The 24,157-nt window shown below is 35.5% G+C and overlaps 2 protein-coding genes across 2 annotated transcripts; one reads left to right on the forward strand and one right to left on the reverse strand.

Annotated features, from left to right (window-relative positions):
• The first annotated feature begins 3,064 nt into the window (after nucleotides 1-3,064).
• LOC144446032 (uncharacterized) lies at nucleotides 3,065-16,417 on the forward strand. Its single transcript, XM_078135705.1, has 17 exons — nucleotides 3,065-3,254; nucleotides 3,580-3,740; nucleotides 4,618-4,794; nucleotides 5,061-5,278; nucleotides 6,164-6,344; nucleotides 7,079-7,177; nucleotides 10,236-10,466; nucleotides 10,913-11,023; nucleotides 11,747-11,965; nucleotides 12,695-12,911; nucleotides 13,205-13,448; nucleotides 13,604-13,761; nucleotides 14,023-14,258; nucleotides 14,619-14,758; nucleotides 15,249-15,429; nucleotides 15,557-15,709; nucleotides 15,899-16,417. The coding sequence occupies exons 1-17, from the start codon at nucleotides 3,065-3,067 to the stop codon at nucleotides 16,130-16,132; spliced, it is 3,150 nt and encodes a 1,049-aa protein (XP_077991831.1). The 3' UTR covers nucleotides 16,133-16,417.
• Nucleotides 16,418-17,141: 724 nt separating this feature from the next.
• On the reverse strand, nucleotides 17,142-22,931 carry LOC144451310 (uncharacterized). The gene is made up of 5 exons (XM_078142117.1): nucleotides 22,563-22,931; nucleotides 21,173-21,311; nucleotides 20,757-20,883; nucleotides 20,138-20,285; nucleotides 17,142-19,215 (listed from the first exon to the last, which is right to left on the reverse strand). The coding sequence occupies exons 1-5, from the start codon at nucleotides 22,563-22,565 to the stop codon at nucleotides 18,892-18,894; spliced, it is 741 nt and encodes a 246-aa protein (XP_077998243.1). The 5' UTR covers nucleotides 22,566-22,931; the 3' UTR covers nucleotides 17,142-18,891.
• Between the last annotated feature and the right edge of the window lie 1,226 nt (nucleotides 22,932-24,157).

A 24,157-nucleotide genomic window follows, 5' to 3' on the forward strand; every position in this document is an offset into this window, starting at 1 on the left:
TTAATACTAAACCTACAGATTCACATTTATATTTGCAGTATGGTTCATCACATCCTAATAAATGTAAAGATTTCATTCTCTTTGTCTACGTCGTATAATATTTGTAGTAGTGATTTGGATTTCAGGGATAGCCCTGCTAAGTTTTTCCACGTACTTCCACCAACGTGTATCCAGTGTCGGTTACCAATGCGGCTTTAAAGGTGTCTTCTTTGTCTAGGAAGCTTGTATCAAATCACATGATCAGAAGATCAGAAGAGTATTAGGAACATAATAAGGACTTACGTTCTAATAGGATAATTTCCTGACGCACCTTTAACAGCTTGGCGTGGTGATACCAATCTTAGAAATACGGTGGTCCGACACATAACAACATGGATTGGAAGTTAATGCTGGTTCATTTCCATGACATAGTACTCGATGTGGTATATGTCGTTTCATTATTAATACTATAATCGTGCATTTGGCCCTAAGAACAGCGTGGCTGTTACGACAGTAGCTTTACTTGTATTAGTACTACAGACCCTTTTCATCAAATTTCCATCCTATGAATTCATAATTTTTTAAAAAACCATCCTGATAACATATTTCATTCCATATTTCATATCTAAACTATTTATTCAAGTGCAATGTATGTATGTACTACAAATTTGGGCAAGCGCTGGTATATTTTGTTTGACGATTTAAACCCCTCCCCCCATTCCACATACACGCACATAAAAAGTAAAATAATATGAAATAAAATAAAACGTGAGTTTTCACATAGATTTAATGTATCCAGGTACAACCCTAACAGTTACACGTTCTCTAAGCCATCCTGCAGATCTGTCAATGTGTACTGTGCAAATTAATACACAATGAGCAATATTTTTAGATCGTCTAAATAGTGGATACTAGTACTTTATAAAGTTTAGTATAAAATGTAGAACGATATTTAGATCGTTTAAATAGTGGATAGTTTATCAAGTTCAGATAATGATATTTAGATCGCCTAAATATAAAATGTAGAGCGATATTTAGATCATCTAAATAGTCGATAGTTTATAAAGTTTAGATAACGATATTTAGATCGTCTAAATATAAAATATAGAACGATGTTTAGATCGTCTAAATGTAAAATGTAGAGCGATATTTAGATCGTATAAATAGTGGATACTTTATAAAAGTTTAGATAACGATATTTAGATCGTCTAAATGTAAAATGTAGAGCGATATTTAGATCGTCTAAATATAAAATGTAGAACGATATTTAGATCGTCTATATGTAAAATGTAGAGCGATATTTAGATCGTCTAAATATAAAATGTAGAGCGATATTCAGATCGTATAAATAGTGGATACTTTATAAAAGTTTAGATAACGATATTTGTATCGTATAAATATAAAATGTAGAACGATATTTAGATCGTTTAAATAGTGGATGGTTTATAAAGTTTAGATAACGATATTTATATCGTCTAAATATAAAATGTAGAACGATATAGATCGTCTAAATAGAGTTTAGATAACGATATTTAGATCGTCTAGATATAAAATGTAGAACGATATAGATCGTCTAAATAGTGGATGGTTTATAAAGTTTAGATAACGATATTTAGATCGTCTGTAGAACGATATTTAGATCGTATATATAGTGGATAGTTTATAAAGTTTTAGATTTAGAGTAAGATCATAATGGTTAACTTAGCTTTCTAATTTCTAACTTAAAAACTTTAGATTTAGATTTAGACACTTCTAATTTATCTTTCTAAACTTCTAGCTAAACTTTCTAAACTGGCTAATACACAATTCCGCACCTTGCTGCAGTATACTTAACATTTTAGAAGCGTCATGTCATCTCATCGTGGACGTATACAGAATCAAAAATATAAATTAGATCAAAGGCAAATTAAGTTCAAACTGACATTTTAAGATACACAAATATTTGCATATTAAAAGGAATCGTGAAAAACCACATCACGTATTCAAAAATGGTATTTAAAAATGGGGGCTACGATCGTACAAAGGTCGTGGGGGAAAGAGTGCAAAAATATTTCTTCATCACTGTCCCATGGTCGTGGAAAAAAGACAGTAAAGAAATACATACCACGACCATACGACCGGTCGTGGAGAAAAGACAGTGAAACAATACATGCCACGACCATACGACCGGTCGTAGAGAAAACTCATTGGAAAAAATACATACCACGACCATACGACCGGTCGTGGAGAAAAGACAGTGAAAAAATACATGCCACGACCATACGACCGGTCGTGGAGAAAAGACATTGGAAAAAATACATGCCACGACCATACGACCGGTCGTGGAGAAAATTCATTGGAAAAAATACATGCCACGAACATACGACCGGTCGTGGAGAAAAGATGGTGAAAAAATACATGCCACGACCATACGACCGGTCGTGGAGAAAAGTCATTGGAAAAAATACATGCCACGACCATACGACCGGTCGTGGAGAAAAGATGGTGAAAAAACACATGCCACGACCATACGACCGGTCGTGGAGAAAAGTCATTGGAAAAAATACATGCCACGACCATACGACCGGTCGTGGAGAAAAGATGGTGAAAAAATACATGCCACGACCATACGACCGGTCGTGGAGAAAAGATGGTGAAAAAATACATACCACGACCATACGACCGGTCGTGGAGAAAATTCATTGGAAAAAATACATGCCACGACCATACGACCGGTCGTGGAGAAAATTCATTGGAAAAAATACATGCCACGACCATACGACCGGTCGTGGAGAAGATAGAATAAATTTATTGTTTATTGTCCGAGGTCAAACGAACATCCGGGTATTTATTACTATAGCCCTGTGTATTATATGATACTAAACATCCACGACCGAAATTTGGTCGTACGACCGGTCGTGTAGCGTAGGCATTGAAAACAGTGGTTCATTTTGGGCCGCATATGGACGTCTGCGTGTACTATGTATTAGGAGGACTACAAATTGTTCCCAGCGAAACCGTTAGTGGCGCCCTTCATCTAAGACATACAATACAGAAGCTAAGACCACTATATATGAGAACCCCACCAGCAATTCAGTGATCAAGAATGGCGGAACACGGCCGAGAATGTTGTTCGTGTTGTATAGGTGTTGATGTGGGTGGCACAAATACTGATGCTGTCGTGTTGAGAGGTGGTGATGTTGTGAGTTCATCCAAAACCCCAACTACAGAAGACGTCACCAGTGGTGTGTCGACAGCTATTGCCAACGCACTCAGAGATGCATCGAAAGTTCAAGGTATAAAGTATAGTAAGTAGGGTAGTACTATAGTAGGGCACAGCGACCGAGGGCCTGTTTTCTATTACCGGCACGTGAATAGGCATGGGAGAGACTCTACAAAATGAGCAATTTATAAGGCACGTGACATATTATCTTTTTATGAAAGCACAATACAATTCAAGGAAGTAAAACTTGGATACGGATAGTTTTTGATATACATACATTTGTAATATGGCGACCTCGAAAGACTTGCACATATAGTAGTAGTCCTTGTATTCTGGCTATATTCACGAATTGTTTTTTCTTCCTGATCATATATGGATTTTTTCCTTCGCACCCTCAGGTTTCCAAGGTGATGTGTCAAGGGTCAACATTGGCACTACACATTTTGTGAATGCTGTAATCCAAAGAAGAAATCTTGCGAAAGTTTCAGTTTTGAGATTGTGTGGACCGGCATCAACATCTCTGCCACCATTTTGTGACTTTCCTGAAGATCTGATTCAGGTAGGTTACCATGGCAATCTGAATGATGTATCAGGTAGGTATACCATGGCATATCTGAATGATGTATCATGTAGGTATACCATAGAATATCTGAATGATGTATCAGGTAGATATACCATGGCATATCTGAATAATGTATCAGGTAGATATACCATGGCATATCTGAATGATGTATCAGGTAGGTATACCATAGAATATCTGAATGATGTATCAGGTAGATATACCATGGCATATCTGAATGATGTATCAGGATATACCATAGAATATCTGAATGATGTATGAGGTAGTTATACCATTGCATATCTGAATGATGTATGAGGTAGGTATACCATGGCATATCTGAACAATTAAATGAGGTAAGGATGAAATAAATGATTACAGACTTGTTTGTATTTTGTAGGAATCTTTATAAGGCCTAATAAAATATATGATGTGATTCCGATTATGCTCAATTTTAGAATAGGTGGGGTAGTTAGATTTTTTATTTTATTTTATTTTTTTTTTTCTGTGTGAATGTCCAGTTCAGGTTTTCCATGGCTTTCCAAACAGTCTCTGTGTTGTTTATTTCTTCCTATCAGATGTACATCCATTACAGATTGGAAGAACAGTTTTATTTTGTCTTTTTAAGTTGATGTCAGTTTCAACGTATAGAATGTAAATTTGACATTTTTTTTTTAAACCCAGTTTTCTGTATTTCATATTTAATACATTTTACATTGTACATTAATTCTATTCTATAACTTTTAGATCAATCAATGTAATGTAAACATCACATTTTATTCTTCCTCAAGTCAGCTAAAAGAAACTGACAGCGTTTCCAAGATATACTAATTATGTATTTATAATGTGACATCAATTTAAACATCCAATTTGACAGGCAATTTGTGAGTCTACCCATTTCCTGCAAGGTGGTTATCAGTTTGATGGAAGGGAAAGCACATCTGTTGATGAAGATCAAGTCCGACAATGTATAAACCAAATCAAAAGCAAAGGTGTCAGTAATGTGGTTGTTAGTGGTATCTTTTCTCCAGTCAATCCTGCTCAAGAACTTCAGGTATGTCAATCTATTGTAAAGTTCAAGTTACTTTTTAAAAAAATTGAAGTACAATGTACATAAAAATTGTATGATGTATAAAAGAAGATAATATCTGTTAGTTTTAATTATGAACTGTTGCAGTCTGTGGATTTCTATCATCATTTTATTTATAACAATTTATTAAATCATTATCAATTTCTGACTGTTTATTTGATAGTACCCAGTTATATGCATTGGAGTAATCTTTGTATCTGGTTCAAATTCTATTTTTTCCACATTCACAGGTTGCTGAAATTCTTAACAAAGAATACCCAGACATCAGTTTCACCTTGTCCCATAAAGTTGGTGAACTTGGTTTATTAGAAAGAGAGAATGCAGCCATACTTAATGAAAGTTTGAAGCCACTTTGCATAAAAACCATCAGTGCTTTTGAGAATGCTTTGAAGACTCTAGGATTGAACTGTCCCTTGTATCTAACCCAAAATGATGGCACAGTATTGAGGTAGGGGCTGTTTTAGCACAGCTGAACTGAGAAGTTCAGTCGTGCTATAGGCATGGAGAAGTGTCTGTCCGTCTCTCTGTGTGTGTAAACAACTTAAAGTCAAAAACCGCTTAACCAATTGCTTTGATATTGATGTTACTTTGGGTATCTAGTGGGGAAATTGTTCAAATCAAAATGATTGCACCATAGGTCTGTGTTTTGGGTCAAAAAATGTGATTTTGGTTTTAAAAAAATGTTGATAGGTGTATATACACAAAGGATTGTGCATGACATGATATGCAAATGTGATATAAATATGTGGCTTTTTGGTCAAAATATTAGAGATATAACACCATTGATGGGTAGGCATGGGAATAAATCTTCAAAAAATGTATGCAAATATGCCTAGTGTCAAGACCACATAATCATAATAGAAAATTAAAGTTTACTCCCAACAGTTGTGCTACAATGCCATTGGTGTTTTGTTTATCTGTTGTTATCTATACCTGCTATGCTAAAGAAATCCCAGGGACAATTTGATTTGTTTTTAATGATAATTTGTTTTCTTCTATAGTTTATTTGGAAATTCTTCTTTTTCTCCTCTTATATTCCCCAAGTTTAATAGTTTAGCAGTAGCAGTAACTTTTAATATATTTTTTATTTTAAAAAAATAAACAACAAACCTTGGTAAGTCACTGCTGATTGCCAAGGTGTGTATGTTGGTTGCTAGGTAGTCTGAAATATCCAGTCATTGCTTCATTTCTCTAACCACTCGTTACTCTCTACTCTTTGGAACATATTGCATATAAAAGTGGAAACAACAATGGATCTTTCAGGTAACTTGCTACGGAGTATGTGAAAACCATGGCAGTGACAAGTATTCAGATACATTTGGTTTGATTTCAGTGCTCAACAAACATTAGATCTTCCAGTACATACATTCTCATCAGGCCCTACCAACAGTATGCGAGGAGCTGCACATTTGTCTGGAGTTAAGGATGCTATTGTCATTGACATCGGTGGAACTACTACTGATGTAGGGAGTCTAAAAGATGGATTCCCTAGACAAGCTTCAACCCATGTAGAGGTAAGATTCTGTTGATCCAGTATACTATATTCTGGTTTTGCATTTTGTGCAGCCAGAGAAGCACTGTGCAAAGTCACCCCAGGGTAGGAAAAATTATAACACATGGCAGGACAAACAGTAGTCAACAGAAATGTGTGCAAAGAACTCATGAGTTGCTATGAATTACATTATCAATATGGAAGAAAAGCACACATGTAATCTTGCTAAAAATAGCATTGACATGAAACTATGAGAAAGAACGATTTTGAAAATGTTGTCAACAGTTTTGGTCCTCGTATCCAATATTGAAAATCTTATTGTGAATAGCGCCCCCAATGGCCAAACTATAATCTTTTCTCTTGAGTGAAGCTTTTCAGATAGACTAATCTGATTAAAATCTGATGTAGTGTACACTTCACGATTTCTTTTTGGGTGTTACATTTATTTCTTTTCCATCTTTAATTAGACTGTAAAGCAGTCATTGACAGCACTCGCATCCCACTAACCACAATTACAATGTGTAGAGTTCCAACAACTACTGTATTTTACAGTAAAGCAGTCATTGACAGCACTCACACAACACTAACCACAATTACAACGTATGGAGTTCCAACAACTACTGTATTTTAGAGTATAGGAAGTACTCAACATCATACTTTCATTTTTTCGTTCCATTTGACTCCTTAGCGATGCATAGAATTGTATTGCAGATAGCGAGAATATGATGATAATAATTTTGCTGTGTTTCCTATCAGGTTGGCAATGTTCGTACAAACTTCAGGATGCCAGATGTTTTGAGTATTGGTCTTGGTGGAGGATCACATGTCTGTAGACAAAGTACAGCAGAAGAAGTGGTAAGTTTACAAGGAGATGATAAGGGAGTAAGTTCACAAGGAGATGGTAAGGAAGTAAGTTCACAGGGAGATGATAAGGGAGTAAGTTCACAGGGAGATGATAAGGGAGTAAGTTTACAAGGAGATGATAAGGAAGTAAGTTTACAAGGAGATGATAAGGGAGTAAGTTCACAAGGAGATGGTAAGGAAGTAAGTTCACAGGGAGATGATAAGGGAGTAAGTTCACAGGGAGATGATAAGGGAGTAAGTTCACAGGGAGATGATAAGGGAGTAAGTTTACAAGGAGATGATAAGGGAGTAAGTTTACAAGGAGATGATAAGGGAGTAAGTTCACAGGGAGATGATAAGGGAGTAAGTTCACAGGGAGATGATAAGGGAGTAAGTTTACAAGGAGATGATAAGGGAGTAAGTTCACAGGGAGATGATAAGGGAGTAAGTTCACAGGGAGATGATAAGGGAGTAAGTTTACAAGGAGATGATAAGGGAGTAAGTTTACAAGGAGATGATAAGGGAATAAGTTTACAAGGAGATGATAAGGGAGTAAGTTCACAGGGAGATGATAAGGGAGTAAGTTCACAGGGAGATGATAAGGGAGTAAGTTTACAAGGAGATGATAAGAAAGTAAGTTTACAAGGAGATGATAAGGGAGTAAGTTCACAGGGAGATGATAAGGGAGTAAGTTCACAGGGAGATGATAAGGGAGTAAGTTTACAAGGAGATGATAAGGGAGTAAGTTTACAAGGAGATGATAAGGGAGTAAGTTTACAAGGAGATGATAAGGGAGTAAGTTTACAAGGAGATGATAAGGGAGTAAGTTTACAAGGAGATGATAAAGAAGTAAGTTTACAAGGAGATGATAAGGGAGTAAGTTTACAAGGAGATGATAAGGAAGTAAGTTTACAAGGAGATAATAAGGAAGTAAGTTTACAAGGAGATGATAAGGGAGTAAGTTCACAGGGAGATGATAAGGGAGTAAGTTCACAGGGAGATGATAAGGGAGTAAGTTTACAAGGAGATGATAGGGGAGTAAGTTTACAAAGAGATGATAAGGGAGTAAGTTCACAGGGAGATGATAAGGGAGTAAGTTTACAAGGAGATGATAAGAAAGTAGGTTTACAAGGAGATGATAAGGGAGTAAGTTCACAGGGAGATGATAAGGGAGTAAGTTTACAAGGAGATGATAAGGGAGTAAGTTCACAGGGAGATGATAAGGATGTAAGTTTACAAGGAGATGATAAGGAAGAAAGTTTACAAGGAGATGATAAGAAAGTAGGTTTACAAGGAGATGATAAGGGAGTAAGTTCACAGGGAGATGATAAGGGAGTAAGTTTACAAGGAGATGATAAGGGAGTAAGTTCACAGGGAGATGATAAGGATGTAAGTTTACAAGGAGATGGTAAGGAAGTAAGTTTACAAGGAGATGATAAGGGAGTAAGTTTACAAGGAGCTGATAAGGAAGTAAGTTCACAAGGAGATGATAAGGGAGTAAGTTTACAAGGAGATGATAAGGAAGTAAGTTTACAAGGAGATGATAAGGGAGTAAGTTCACAGGGAGATGATAAAGAAGTAAGTTTACAAGGAGATGATAAGGAAGTAAGTTTACAAGGAGATGATAAGGGAGTAAGTTCACAGGGAGATGATAAGGAAGTAAGTTTACAAGGAGATGATAAGGGAGTAAGTTCACAGGGAGATGATAAAGAAGTAAGTTTACAAGGAGATGATAAGGAAGTAAGTTTACAAGGAGCTGATAAGGGAGTAAGTTCACAGGGAGATGATAAGGAAGTAAGTTTACAAGGAGATGATAAGGGAGTAAGTTCACAGGGAGATGATAAAGAAGTAAGTTTACAAGGAGATGATAAGGAAGTAAGTTTACAAGGAGATGATAAGGAAGTAAGTTTACAACGAGATAATAAGGAAGTAAGTTTACAAGGAGATGATAAGGGAGTAAGTTTACAAGGAGATGATAAGGAAGTAAGTTTACAAGGAGATGATAAGGAAGTAAGTTTACAAGGAGATAATAAGGAAGTAAGTTTACAAGGAGATGATAAGGGAGTAAGTTTACAAGGAGATGATAAGGGAGTAAGTTTACAAGGAGATGATAAGAAAGTAGGTGTACAAGGAGATGATAAGGAAGTAAGTTTACAAGGAGATGATAAGGGAGTAAGTTTACAAGGAGATGATAAGAAAGTAGGTTTACAAGGAGATGATAAGGGAGTAAGTTTACAAGGAGATGATAAGGGAGTAAGTTTACAAGGAGATGATAAGGGAGTAAGTTTACAAGGAGATGATAAGGGAGTAAGTTTACAAGGAGATGATAAGGGAGTAAGTTTACAAGGAGATGATAAGGGAGTAAGTTTACAAGGAGATGATAAGGGAGTAAGTTTACAAGGAGATGATAAGGGAGTAAGTTTGTAAGGAGATGATAGGGGAGTAAGTTTACAAGGAGATGATAAGGGAGTAAGTTTACAAGGAGATGATAAGGAAGTAAGTTTACAAGGAGATGATAAGGAAGTAAGTTTACAATATTTATGCAAATGTAGGTTTTCATGGTGGAAGTAATTTTCATACAGCCAAAAAATTATACAGTTTGAATTTTTTTTAAATTAAATTTTATCTTAGCATGACATGTTAGTTACTTCTCATATTATCCCCATGTGATAATTCTTTAATAATCTTTAATCTTTAATAATCTTTATTTATGTTGGATAGTTCTTTGAGCATATAAACACTTCTCTCCCAAGAAGTCCAGTGAGGGCCATCCCTCATGGGTTCAGTGTTAATGCAGGAGGAAACCGGAGTACTCAGGGAAAACCTACATTGTTCGGTAGAATCAAACTGAACGACACTCTTCTTACTTACAGCGTGGTAAATTTAATCAAACCCCGACCACAGTGGTAAGAGGCAAGTGGTTTAACCACTCAGCCACCGACAACCCCTCAATCATGTCTCTGGACTCAACTCCTATGATGTATTATTTACAATGAAAGACTCCCAACTTTCTTCAAAATCACACCAGATTACACTACTATTTGTTCATCTTTCTTTTTGCCTGTTGTAGAGTGGAATTCAAGTTGGTCCCCTTAGTTGTGGTTATAAACTAACAACAGAAAGTCTAGTGTTTGGTGAAACTACTGGCAACAAAGTATTGACTGCAACAGATATTGCTGTGGCTGCTGGACTCATAAACTTAGGGGACCCTACCAGAGTGGACCACCTAGATGAGGAGATGGTAAAGTCGGCAATAGATGAAATACATAAAATGGTGGAATGTGCCATTGATCAAGTTAAAGTGAGTTATAGTAAATTAATCTATGATACAAACTTTATATATTACATACTTCTGTCATGTATAATCCTGATGTATTGTCAACACAAAATTGCTGTTTAATGACAACCTAGGCAGATGTGTGTGTGTGTGTGTGTGTGTGTGTGTGTGTGTGTGTGTGTGTGTGTCGTGTAGGGGGGCAATGTTTCTTTTAAATAAAGTGTCATAAATTTTCTAACTCAGAATCCTTCAACAAATGTCATTTACTGATATGATGTTGATAAGTTGTTTTGATGTAAATTTGAGTTTCAACAGCACTGTGAAGGAGTTAACATATCTTTAAAATGGAAAGTGCTTTTGGCAGAATCTGCAAAATTTATATTAATGTTTTCCAACCAGGGAAATTTTTCCTGTGCAAATATTTTATTTCTCTACTTGTGTTACATGTACATATTCTAACTGTGTTTTAGATAAGTGAAGAAGATGAAGCAGTTATACTTGTTGGTGGTGGAAGTATTTTAATTGATGACGAGAGAAAATTGAAAGGAACATCTAGGGTTATCAAGCCGCCATTTTATGGTGTAAGTATTAGTAATAAAAAATACATTATGGTGTAAGTATTACTTTTCTTGGACTGCAAACGATATTGGATGTAGACTATATAGGACTAATACTTCATTTGTGAAATGAGGAGTGCACTTTAATCTTTTAGCTGTGTTCACACCACCAGACCAGGGGTTGAATGGCAATGTTGATTATGTGAAGTATTTGCAGCTATGCATTCCAGACATCTGGTACACTGGTTGTTTTAGCAAATTATCTGGGGACTACCAATAACACATGGGTTGTCTGTCCTACCTCACAGACTTTCCCAGGACACCTTGTCAAGTAGGAAAGTTTGGCACTTACAGAATATGACCCCAAGTCACACACACACACACACACACACACTCATGTACAGATGGAATACATTTAGAAAGGTTTCAAGGACCCTCCTATAGGTGTCATAAACCAGGATAGTTTCAGGACACATTAGCAGCCACATACTGGAATGACCTATACCCCTAGATGACCTGGAATGACCTATACCCTAGCTGACCTGGAATGACCTAAACCCCTAGCTGACCTGGAATGACCTATACCCCCAGCTGGCCTGGAATGACCTATACCCCTAGCTGACCTGGAATGACCTATACCCCTAGCTGACCTGGAATAACTTATTCCCTTTAGCTGGCCTGGAATGACTTACATCCCTATATTTGTATAGTTTGTTTAAGCCTAGCTTGTATTTTGATATATCCTAGGTTGCAAATGCAGTAGGAGCTGCTTTGAGTCAGGTCAGTGGACAGTATGATGATGTGGTCAATATGGATGAAGTCATGGAAACCATGGTTACAGAAGATGCAACAGAAGAAGAGAAGAAAGAAGCTAGAGAAAGAGGAAGACAACAAGTGATAGAGACGGCAAAGAAGAAAGCAATTCAGGATGCAGTGAATGCAGGAGCAGATGAAAGTACAGTCAAGGTAAGAGCAGTACCAAATCTGGTGTACTTTTTTAGAACATGTTATCATATTTTTGTATATTAGCTAAAGCTATAGTCAGAATGTTTAGAAAACTGTACTGTCCTCCGTGAATGGTAACTGCAATCTTTATGTTTTTCTAAGATCTTTTTGTAAACTTGTGAAGAAAATTCAGTTATTTAAATGCAAATACAATAAGCAAAGGGCTTTATCATGTTTCTGATGAAGTACTGAACCACATTTTGCCAAGTTAGAAAATGGTTTAGTCTGAATACTGGTATTCAGATTCTGACCTTAAAAAATTCATATTTTGTAGTTTGTTGATGTTATAGCTCAGCACACTACGTAATCTGTGTAGTGGTCTTGGAGGAGGGTCACATTGTTTCATAGTCTTTATTCTGTGATTTTCCAAGTAATGGTCCAGTGTTGCCTCATGGGAGTCAACAGACATGCATATGTATTCGATGAGCAATTTATCAACTCTTAAGTTTTTATTATCTTAGATCAATAGTCATGAATATTTATTGTTCCTCTAATACATATGCATACTGGCTAACGCTCTTCAGACAATGCTGGACTTGGACAAATACTGTGACAAAGGTTTCAAGTTGATGTTTCTCAGCCATCGCACAGTATTTGCAATGTTAAACTCTCCCGAAGTCACAGTTTGTGAAAATACCTTTTCTGGAGTGACATTCCCTTTAATGCACTCCTGGCGTTATTTGTCTACAGATTATGGATCTTGAGGAAGTAACTGTAACCTACTTGATTGGTAATGCTGTAAGATACAAAGTGAAAGCAGTAGGATCATTGAAATTGACAGATGGTAAATCAGTACCTGGTGCAATTGACCAATCAAAGGCACAGGAAATGAACACAACATCTGGTGGTATTGACCAATCGGAGACACAGAATATTGGGAAGACTGTTACAGGAGTTAGCAAGGAAGGTAATCAATTTACCGGTAATTATGAATAAAGAAAAGAAGAGAAGTATAATATTGTTTCGGGCTCATTCTACAAGATCTTAATAAAAGAAATAAAATAGCATTTACGGTTCTGAAAGTATCATTACTTTCTCTGAAAGATAGAATTTCTGAAACTTGTTAGATATACCCAACTGAAGTTGTAAGTTACCATGACCATTGCCATAGTATAAGAAAAGTTGCTTTTCTAGTTTAAAAACAGAATGAATTAGTTTTCATGTAATCAGTGAACCCGATTGGCCCTTTTTTTAAAATAGAGAATGTGACATGTAAAGGTGCCTCCAAGCTTCAACCAAAAGATGAGGAATGTGTCAAAGAAAACGAACCGTATATAGATGAAGATACAGGAGAATGGTGGTTGTCTTGTTATGATTTGGACTGTATTGCTGTTGGAGGAGGGATTCTTGGATGTGGAGGAGGTGGAAATCCACATGTTGGAAAAATAAAAACACAACTGCAATTAAGAGCTGGCAAGAAAGTCCGAGTTATTACACCAGATAGGTATATATATATAATATACTAGATGTGCAATATTACAATATTTGTGTATTTGTGTATTGTTTTTATAAACAAAGACATCTTCAAAACTATATTTCACATCATATGTGTCTTACATTTATGTTTTTATTGTTTTTTCCTATTTCTGTCTCTCAAAGACTACAGGATGATGGCCAAGTGGTAATGATTGCGTATATGGGTGCACCCCTAGTAATTATAGAAAAACTCTGCAATAGTGTAGAAACAATGGAGGGAGTGTTCTGTCTGCAGGATATAGCCACAGATGGCTTTAAAAATGGTGACATTAAGAACAAAGGTATGTGTTCAATGTAATTTGACCTATATGAACTTTGACCTCCTAATTTGAATACTGAAAGTGTAGGTATTTAAGTTATTAAATTTGCTAAAATTCTCTGTATGTATTTATGTATTAAAATTACAGTATGCATTGATAAATTATGTGTCATTGACTATACAGCTCTTTTGTGTGTATCGTTCATTTCATTTCATTTAGTTAGTATATGTGCAGTTTTGATCAACTTTATGTAATATTTATCCCATTTACTTTGTGATTCAGATGGTGTTGAAATTAAACAAGGTAAAGGGGTCAAGTATGTTGATAACTACCCAGTAAGAAGAAATAAAGACATTGATCCAGCAACTCTTGTCAGACAAAGTGATTGCAAGATATCTGGTCTTATGAGTGCTGAGGTTGGAGGTCTCAATTCTGTAGAACCGTTGTATGTTGCTGCTCTACTTGATCTTCCAGTTGTAGATGCTGATGGAATGGGAAGAGCATTTCCGGAGTTACAGGTATTGTGATTTTTAGTCTGTGACTACTGTCTACTAGTATATGTTTGTCTGTCTGTGCCTCTGTCTGTCTGTCTGTCTGTCTGTCTGTCTGTGTATGTGTTATACAGAAGATGTTTTCATGTTGTGACAGCAAATGTATGTGTTGTGTTTATATTCCTACTTTTAAAAATCAAGGGAAGAGAGAGCCAGTCAAGTCAGAAATAAAAACTAAACTGACATTTAAACCTTTTAATTCATGGCATGAAACTGTAATCTACAATTATGATAATTATTCTTCTTTTGTTTACAAGCAGACATAAAAACTGCTAGCAAATTTTGCTACGATTAATTATTTATCTTCAGTATGATTCTGTTCTGTAGATGTTTTCACCAGCTATGTATGGTAAGGAGTTCTTTCCAACCTGCTTAGTAGATGAGAATGGTAAACGAGCTGTCATTCTGCAATCAGATTCACCAAAAGATGTAGAAAACCACTTCCGTCAAGTTGTTATCCAAATGGGGTAATGAGTATAAATTAATGTCAGAACTGCATGACTTTTATATATAATGAACAATTTAAAAAACGAACCCTGTCTTTAAAGAGATTTCAATGTTTAGTTACCAGAATAATCATAATGTATATATTAATTGTTATTCTATCTTTTCTCTGCTTATTATTCTTAAAAATCCAATTTTGTTGTGTGATTGTTAGCAAGTACCAAAATATCGCCATCCTTCAACTTCTGCAGCAGAAAGTAAAAGGGAAAATACATAGACAGAAATGATATACTTAATTGGTATAATTTGAAGCTTTTTGAAAAGATTCATTTTTATTGGGTAGAAGTGAATATCGAAAACTTGAGACCAGTTGCCTGTAATGTTAATGATTTTAATAAAGAATTGTCATTTTCAATCAACTTGACCCTTCTGAAGATTTAATTAAGCCCACACAAGTTGCCAAAACTTTGAAATAATTCTTTGATTACCATGACTTATAACTTGTACATGCAGATGTAAAGGTGGACTGACACTAGGACTCACTAAGGAGGAAATCGACACAAAGACAGTATGGTATTCATTGAGCAGAGCTTATAGACTTGGACACGCTGTGCTGTGTGCCAGGAAAAACAAAACTAACCCAATTCAAACTATTCTACAACATGAAAATGGAAAACTTCTCTTCAATGGAAAAGTAAGTACATTATTGATGTATGGTATTTGAATTTCTTTAGGATAACTATCATTAGTGTTAACAGTTTAAGATTATACTGTGAACTAAACAATTTTTGTTTAAGAGATTTTTTTTCTCATTTGGACAGATGTCTGATGTAAGTAGAGCAACTGAAGGTGGATTTAATAGAGGCAAATTGACAGTAGAAGGATTTGGAGACTATGTTAATCAGAGATTGATGGTTGATTTCCAAAATGAGAACTTAATAGCAACACTGGTAGATGCAGATGGCAATACAAAGGTATGTCAACTTATATTTTACATGTTAACGAAAGTCATGTTTGAATTAGGGTTTTTAGAATAATGGAAAACCCAACTTTTAGTCTCTGCTCCGGGACTTTTAAAAGAAATTAAATAAGACTTAGTTTCAGTTTAAATGGTGTTCTTTACTTCTTATTATTGACAAGTATTTTCCTTCCTGTCAATGTAGGTTGTTGCCACTGTACCAGACCTCATATCTGTGGTTGACTTTGATTCTGGTGAACCAATACCTACGGATGAAGTAAAGTATGGTCTCCGTGTTGCTGTCCTGGCTATTGCATCACCACCATTATTGAGAACACAGAGGGCACTAGAAGTGGTAGGGCCACAAGCCTTTGGTTACTCTGTTCCGTTCACTCCCATTGCTGATTATCAGTTACATGATCCAATACCAAGGAAGTAAAAACACTCTGCAAAGTGGGAATTAGCCTGTCAAAAGGTAGATTGGTACTGCCATCAAACCATCCAATACCTAGAGAAGTAAAGTACTCTCTATGGTGGGAATAACAGATTTTGAGATTTGGAAATATCATCTTTAGAGTACCTTAATTCATGTGCATTTGTTGTTGGGGGATGTGTATATTCTATGAAGACTTGTTTATAGAGCAATGTAACTACAACAGTGATAATACATTAGGATTTAACCACTTATGTATTATTTATCTAACTTTAGGGCATATTCATTCAATGTAGAAAAACGTTAAATACATTTGATTTTTTTCAATTTGATGATCTGCCTATGATAATACTTTGTATTAATTATGTAGTATTAGTCTATTCATTAGTAATGCTTTGATTTTCAAATACATATCAATAACCATATATGGTATTATTGATCACCTTGTCATTAGTAATGGTGTGTACTAAGTTTGGATATATTCTAAATACCAATGACATTCCACAAATTATTAATGTGGACATTTTGTAACATGTATCTTTAGCTACCTTTGAAAAAGGAGTCAAGTTTTATCTTAATGTGTGATTTTTTTTATTTTTTTTTTATTATCTGATTATCATTTTATTTGTGTATGTAGTGTGTGTGTGTGTGTGTGTGTGTGTATATGTGTGTGTGTGTATGTGTATGTATGTATGTATGTATGTATGTATGTATGTATGTATGTATGTATGTACCATGTATGTGTATTTATGTGTATGTGTATGTATGTATGTATGTATGTATGTATGTATGTATGTATGTATGTATGTACCATGTATGTGTGTATTTATGTGTATGTGTATGTGTATATGTGTCTGTCTCTCTTTTGTCTCTGTCTATGTATCTCTGTGTCTCTGTGTCTCTGTGTATGTATATACAGTGTATTCTCCAAGGATTCTTTATAGCAACCTGAGAAATAATGCTTACAGAGAGAAGAACAATACATAGACAAATAAGAATTATCTTTGACTCAGTCATACAAATAACTACTGGTGTCTTTTCTTGGCTAAATCCACAATATGTCAGAATGACTTCGCAGAGGTAAATATAACTCAATTGTCCAAACCCACACAAACAATCATGTTAGCAACCACCTGTCACATACACATTCTAAACTTGATTTGTCAGGTTGCACAATCTCAACATACCTTAGAGGCAATACAGTATATAATACATTAATGTCTCCTTGAAACATTGAAGTACTTAGACAGCTTTATTAGAAAATTATTTTGTTTGTATGTATTATAAACTAGCTAATATATGTAACCAGGGTTAGGTTGGAATTGTACTGTAAACAACTTTTAAAATATCTTTGAACAGATCACAATCTTACAGTACTGTAAATCCATTTTAAGTGGTGTATAATTCTACAGGTTGTACCGAGTGATTTGTAGAAAATTTTGTCTTGAAGAAAACAGGCGAGTGTCAGGAGAGTTGCAATCCTCTGTACTGTTGCATACATTTTACATGCATATTGATATCTGAAGTGAAGACTTGTGGTCACATTGTAAGATATAATATGTTTTATAACATCTAGTTAATTCAGTTACTCAAGGTATAACAGTTACTTCAAGGAAAGACATGGTCTGAATGTTGTGACCATATGAGTATGGAGAATAATTTCTATTTCAGGAAGTGACTTGTTCAAATTACCAGGAAACTAATTCTAGCTTAGTACTGTGAACATAAGTATTTTTTGGACTTCAAAGTTTTAGTAGAAACACAATCTTCCAACTTTTAGCACCAATTCATTTTGGAGAATAAAGAGGGAAGAATTGTAGCTATGCCTCATCTATCGCCATGTCAGGTGGCAGTGTAATTTACTTCTGATAAGATAAGACTTGCCTCTGTCAACAGCTCTAAATTACATGCACCAAATTACTCACTTTTTAAAGTAATTTCACTTTCATACTGTGGTTTATTTTTGGTGTAAACATTCGAAGTAAGCTGAGGTGAGTTCAGAACCAAAATACATATGTTCACAGCATTTTGAAAATATACATATCAAATTATTTAGGGTGAAAATATATTAAAATTATGATACAAACTTATGATTCACATAGTTGCACAATGAAACAAGTCATATATGAAATTCAAAATGTGTACTCTATCAATCACATTGTTCAAAATTAGAAGATCTAGAAAATACTGCTGGGGTTTCTGGAAATGAAGGCACATATTAAGGTGTGCATATTTTTAATGTACAAATAATGGCAGAAATAAAGATATATATGTTCTTTTGTAGCAAGGATTGTGCTATAGTGTATGGATTTTTTGTAAATATTCTTACGGCCTAGTTGAACGTTTATGTTCAAATAAAAAGATATTGCACAAATAAAATAGCATGGAAAACCACATTTGATTAAAATTTCAAACAACTTTTCTTTCATACTTGACTAAAGTATAACCAGTTAATCCAGTATGAACCACACAAAGTAGATGATAATTCATGATCTGTGTCATGTTACATGTAACCATCTACATGCTGTTAGTTCTTGAGATGGGAGTCAAGTTTTTATACCTGTTTATGAGGAGTATTTCTGATTAGAGTTTCTCACAAGTTTTGTGTTGTGTGATACATAGTCCTCTCCCACCCCATATTGCTACAAAGTCGACCCCCCCCTCCCTTTGCACAGTCAACTGTAATCACATGAATTGCACTGGGTAAAAATGTTGACTTTGGTGTACTGTTTGTGGATCATAGAATGATTGTGAAGTCTTGCAGTCTACAAAAAGGCACTGTTTTTGACCCCAAGTTGCCAGTTCTGTTTCCTCCACAGCATACCACTGTCAGCATGTGCAAATCCACTTTCTAGGCTGTCGACGTCTTCCTGTCTAGAACTTGAAGGGTTTGTATTCAGGGGAAAGTCTTCCTGTATATTGCCATTGTTTTGCGAGTCGTTCAATGTCCTGGAGTTCTTCGATTGGTGTCTGTTATCTGACTTGTCCACGATTCCACCGTCACTCTTGCCATTACCTTGAAAGTGTGGTGTGTCTAGATCGTTCATCATACCACTACCACGGCCATTCTTTGATGATGACGTATTTTCCTGAAAGCGAGCATACGTATACAATTGAAGCATTCTGAAAACTGTCCCAATCAATGTATTGATTTCAGTACAGTAAGGTTATAGGCCCACACAGCAAATGGTATTACAAACACTTCACTTCATAGAAGGAGATGCCAGTCCATTTTTCATTGCAAACTAAATAGATGAAGCTATTAAATAACAGCTTTGATGAAGATATTTTCTGCAAGGATGGAAGCTATTCAGAGTGAACTGCTGTAATTTTACACTCCCATAACTAATTATCATTAATAACCCTTAACCTTCAAGAATCTATGACCAATAAACGAAACAACTGTTTTACTGTTGGAAAGTCTAGTCGGGATCACAGATGCACATAACGATCATTTAATATAATACTGTTCGTCATCTATTTAATCACGTGACTGTTTATTCTCAGCATGTTACTACAAAGTACATCAACGGTCGGACAAAATGTAGTTAATGCTGACAACCCTTTATTGTTAAATGTAAAGTGCAATTCGATTAGCAAGACAAAAAGTTATAATACCCGTTAATAAAATTTCGCCTATTCTGATCGACAGGCTTTTTACTTGTCTGTGGTTTAACAAAACGTGAAGAACCCTATTAACATGTCGGTGATATGTTACCGTTGGTTGTCTGAGGATGCCATTGAACAAGATAGAGGCCTTGCTTCACATCATCAGTTATCCAGGTCGTAACTTACTAAAGTCTAGTCTAATATACCTTAGACAAACAACACTGGGGTCACATAATGATACCTGTGGTGTATATATAATAGCCATGTCCTCATCTGATTCGGTTCGAATTAGAAGTAAACTGGTCCAGATCATTTTAATCCGCATCGAAGTCACTTTACGTCCACACTAAAAAACTGAAAGATGGATTCGATCGAAATGTATACGAATGTACAATTTGTTACCTGATCAGACAATGATGAATCTGTAGGGTTGAATATCGGGTTATCCATCTTCATACCATTGTCGACATCGGTATGGTTTGTAGCAATGGTCGTGGATATATCATCACTGCCAGCAGCGTACAGATGTGATCGTTTCACCACTTTCGTCCTGGTAATAAAACAAAATATAGATCAGTGACCATCCACGAAACATGCTAGGAAACACTCCAAAACAATGATAATGTGACTTCTAGTGTAGTCGCTCTTTTCAACTCTAAAGATGTCCAACTTACTAGTACATCCAAACTATGACGAAACAGTACACACGATAATGTTTGCCGCATTGAGTACATATACATATATATCACAAAATGTTTACAACCCGAATGTATATCGTACAGACCTCAATCATAAGGTCACATGTACAATCTCCAGTCTGTAAAACGTTTATATTCGGACTACAAACTTCAAGGTTAATTTTGCATGGGATTATCATTTTATCGATCAAAAATATATTATTATAATGTATGGATAACAAAATATCGATATAAAAATATCAGCGTTTCATTTATAAAGCAAACTACTTGTAGGCCTATATAGATTCTAAAATAGGTATTACGTCAGTTATTAATATACTTACTGTTTGCTGTTTTTACAACGTCGATATATAATAATTATAAGAATAACGACTAACGTAATAACTACAGCTCCTGCTAGAATTGCCGCTGCGATTATAAAGGCTTTCCAACTCATCATCATTGTATCACCTATTAGGAAACAAAATACTTTGTCAAAGTCTGAAAGGAAATCTACTATGGTGGAAGTATTTGCCAGTGTACTTGATTTTTGCACAGCTTGAATACCACGTCGGACTGGCGCCTGCTTACGTTAATTTTAAAACAGACGAGCTGAGGAGATGTAAAGTTATCATGGTCTCTCTCTCTCATGATTTCACGTAGGTGACTCTAACTTTTACATTTCATCAGATTTCATCAGATTACATCTAACATTGAAATAATAGTGATCAACAGGTGGTTGGTATTTGTTACTCCGTACCTGAACCAGGTGGTCGTGGAAGGTCGAATTTTGGCAGTTCACCGCTACACGTACATGATAATGATGACTGACTTCTGCCGCCACTGGAACACCAATTTGTTGTCATGACAACAGCTAATGATACAAAGTCGTCGAGTATCTATGGAAGACACGAAATTCAAACGAGTTTTTACATGCAAGTTGTTTCATGCACTCTCAGAGTTAACTTAATGTATCTTACTTTCAAACATACTGTTGTTTTTGGCTTGCATCGTGATTTACCCTGACTCTCCTCCCACACGCAATTCACGAGTGTATTCGGTCAGAAAAAAAGTCTCCAAATAGTCAGCGTTTCCTGTTAAATTATTTTGTATATTTGCCAAGATTTATAGTGAAATAAAAATAACGTTAAAGATAAGTTAAACTACAGCGAAATAGGTTTATATCTTTGAACTATTGATATTTAAGCGACTAATATTGTTAGACGCCATACTATTTCATAGGGACATAGTCACTCACAGACTGATTAACAAAGGGATGCGCCGGTGACTCCATTCTTTACCAAGCAGACTCGTCTCATCCAGACAAAACGATTACAACTGGTCTCACATAACTGTTACAAATTGGTGAAAGGTTTGACCACAAAATTTTATAAAATACCAGAATTTCGTACATTAAATAACGACCGTTTATCACATACGGCTATTATAACTTGAGAGTTGAATGTAGATTGTCTTAATGTCTTAATTTAGTGTTGTCTGTATCCCTAGCCTTCACTAAACGTCGAGTTGAGCGAATCTAATATGAATGTTCGTATACATGATGTAACAAGACGAACGATTGACTGATAAATGAGAGACTAGTTGAAATATTTGATGAGCGAACGAATCGTACGGTTGAAGTAAAGCAAATTCATTGACACTGAAATAAAACGGAAGGGTTAAACCATGTGTTACCGGTAGCTGCATTAAATTATTTATAATGCCGTCCACGTTTTCAATTAGTCACTGCTCATTATCCGATACACCTGTCCTGGTAGTCATACATCTAATGTTGGTGTCAAGGTACTGAATCAAAAGTGGGTTACAGTGCTGGTTGATATTATGGCAATTTTATTGAGAAAAAAATTTGTAATATTGTAATTTTGAAGAGTGTGATGTATTGTACAGTATGTGTTTATAAATGATCCACCTGAAAAAATATATACCATTGCCAAAACCGACACCGAGAAAAACTACAAAATGGTAGAAACAGTATTACATTCATGTAAACAGTATAATAAAACAAACATTGTCGACACACCCATATCCTAACAATAGCCGTCGTGATGGGTAAAAGTGAACGCCATATAATATCACATTCACAGTAACATGTGGTGATGCAGATTTCAAATGATCTAAACATCACTTACCATGTATATTTCAAACACAATTTATTCCTCTGTGTCTTTCTGTAAACCAGTTTCGCAGTTATCAACTCCCTTGACAGATGAAATGCAATCAAATGATGGAGGTATGTGATGGCGAAATTGTAATTCCAAATAGGTTTATGTTGGTAGCTGCAGCTGTAACTTAACTACGTGGATGATGGCGTTTTATGCACTCTGTGCGATGTGTCTTTGTTGTGGGTTACACTCTCCACTGACCTAGACGTCGGAATAGTGAACTCTATCTGGCCGCTCTGTTATATGGCATTGACATTCACGTGAATCTTTCCTGTCAAGCAGCTGTTCTCCTCTCACCTTGATCGTACATATATCATATAGCAATATTGAAGGGAGAGTACATATATATACATATTAATATGTACATCGAGCAGGTGACGTCATAAGATCTATTCATTTACATGTGGGGGTGATAGCAACACATGTCGGTGGGTGTACGTATTGAAGATTAAATTCTCAGTATTCCGCCAACAACTTCCCGGGTCACTTGAGTTCAACTATTGTTTAAATTGAATACTCGGAAAGTATAACTTGTAATGATCAGGTCGTGGTTTTATCGGAATGTATGACGAATATTGCTTTACCTGGTGTGAAAATGAAATGGATAGACCGTTTTCCAACCGCCATATGTTTGTTATGTCATAGATTCCCCATACCCCAAAGTCGTTGAAAAGCCACCTAAACAACCCCCGAGTCAGTTCAATACAGTACATTTATATTAGATAGGGACATTCATTGATTACATTTTTTTCTTGAAAAGGAGATTATATTTTGATTTTTGAGTAAATCAGCATCGACCACTTTATAACGATGATTACACTTTTTGTTTTAAGAATATAGTTATTCAAGATCCAATAAGCCTTAGTTTTTAGTTTTTCTTTGCAACCCAAAATAGTCATAACAAATCTTGTACCATGAAAGGTTACTCAATAAACTAAAGTAGCTTCGGGTCTGGTTTCGATATTTTATTAACCATATATAGTGCAGTATGTCGTTTCGATGAATACCGGTACCAACTTTCTATTGGTTCTACTCATTTGCAAACACATAGTCATTCTTACGACGAATTTAACAGTTTATGATACTGTAGACCTTGGGCTCAAGCATGTAAAGTGACGCTGCTGACTGACCGTCTAGTTGATAAACTATAACAGAACCAAATACCAATCAGTAACACTGAAGTAAAGCACTTTTTCTATGTGCTACACTCGTTTATGGCATTCATATCAAGTATAAAATTATACAGTTTCAATTGGTATATTTACAAGCCCAGCATGTGACCTTTCTTATATAGTCAATTAGCAAATGAAACAGTATACTTTTACACTTGATATGGATGATATAAACTATAGGAGTACATACAGAAAATGCTTTACTTTGGTGTTATGGCTTGTACTAGTACTGCACATCTGTATGCATTGACCTTCTTTTAAATACACACGAAAACAACGAACTATGTAGTACGTGGTGTCCAAGATCAATTTTCTCAGTGTTTGTGAAATGGTAGACCTGGTTCCCGTCAACTCGTTGATTTCCGTCCGACGGCTGTGTAAATTTCCTAC

Source organism: Glandiceps talaboti, chromosome 2, assembly GCF_964340395.1.
Source record: "Glandiceps talaboti chromosome 2, keGlaTala1.1, whole genome shotgun sequence".
In the NCBI taxonomy this organism is placed as follows: Eukaryota; Metazoa; Hemichordata; class Enteropneusta; family Spengelidae; genus Glandiceps; species Glandiceps talaboti.

Excerpts from the sequence above, each read along its gene's own strand:
- LOC144446032 (XM_078135705.1), top strand. The coding sequence starts at position 3,065 with ATGGCGGAACACGGCCGAGAATGTTGTTCGTGTTGTATAGGTGTTGAT. Across the intron at positions 10,467-10,912 it reads GTGCCATTGATCAAGTTAAA|ATAAGTGAAGAAGATGAAGC; the intron begins GTGAGTTATAGT and ends ACTGTGTTTTAG. Across the intron at positions 15,710-15,898 it reads ATGCAGATGGCAATACAAAG|GTTGTTGCCACTGTACCAGA; the intron begins GTATGTCAACTT and ends CTGTCAATGTAG.
- LOC144451310 (XM_078142117.1), bottom strand. Across the intron at positions 20,884-21,172 it reads TCCACGACCACCTGGTTCAG|GTGATACAATGATGATGAGT; the intron begins GTACGGAGTAAC and ends GTTTCCTAATAG. Across the intron at positions 20,286-20,756 it reads CGTTGTAAAAACAGCAAACA|GACGAAAGTGGTGAAACGAT; the intron begins GTAAGTATATTA and ends TTTTATTACCAG.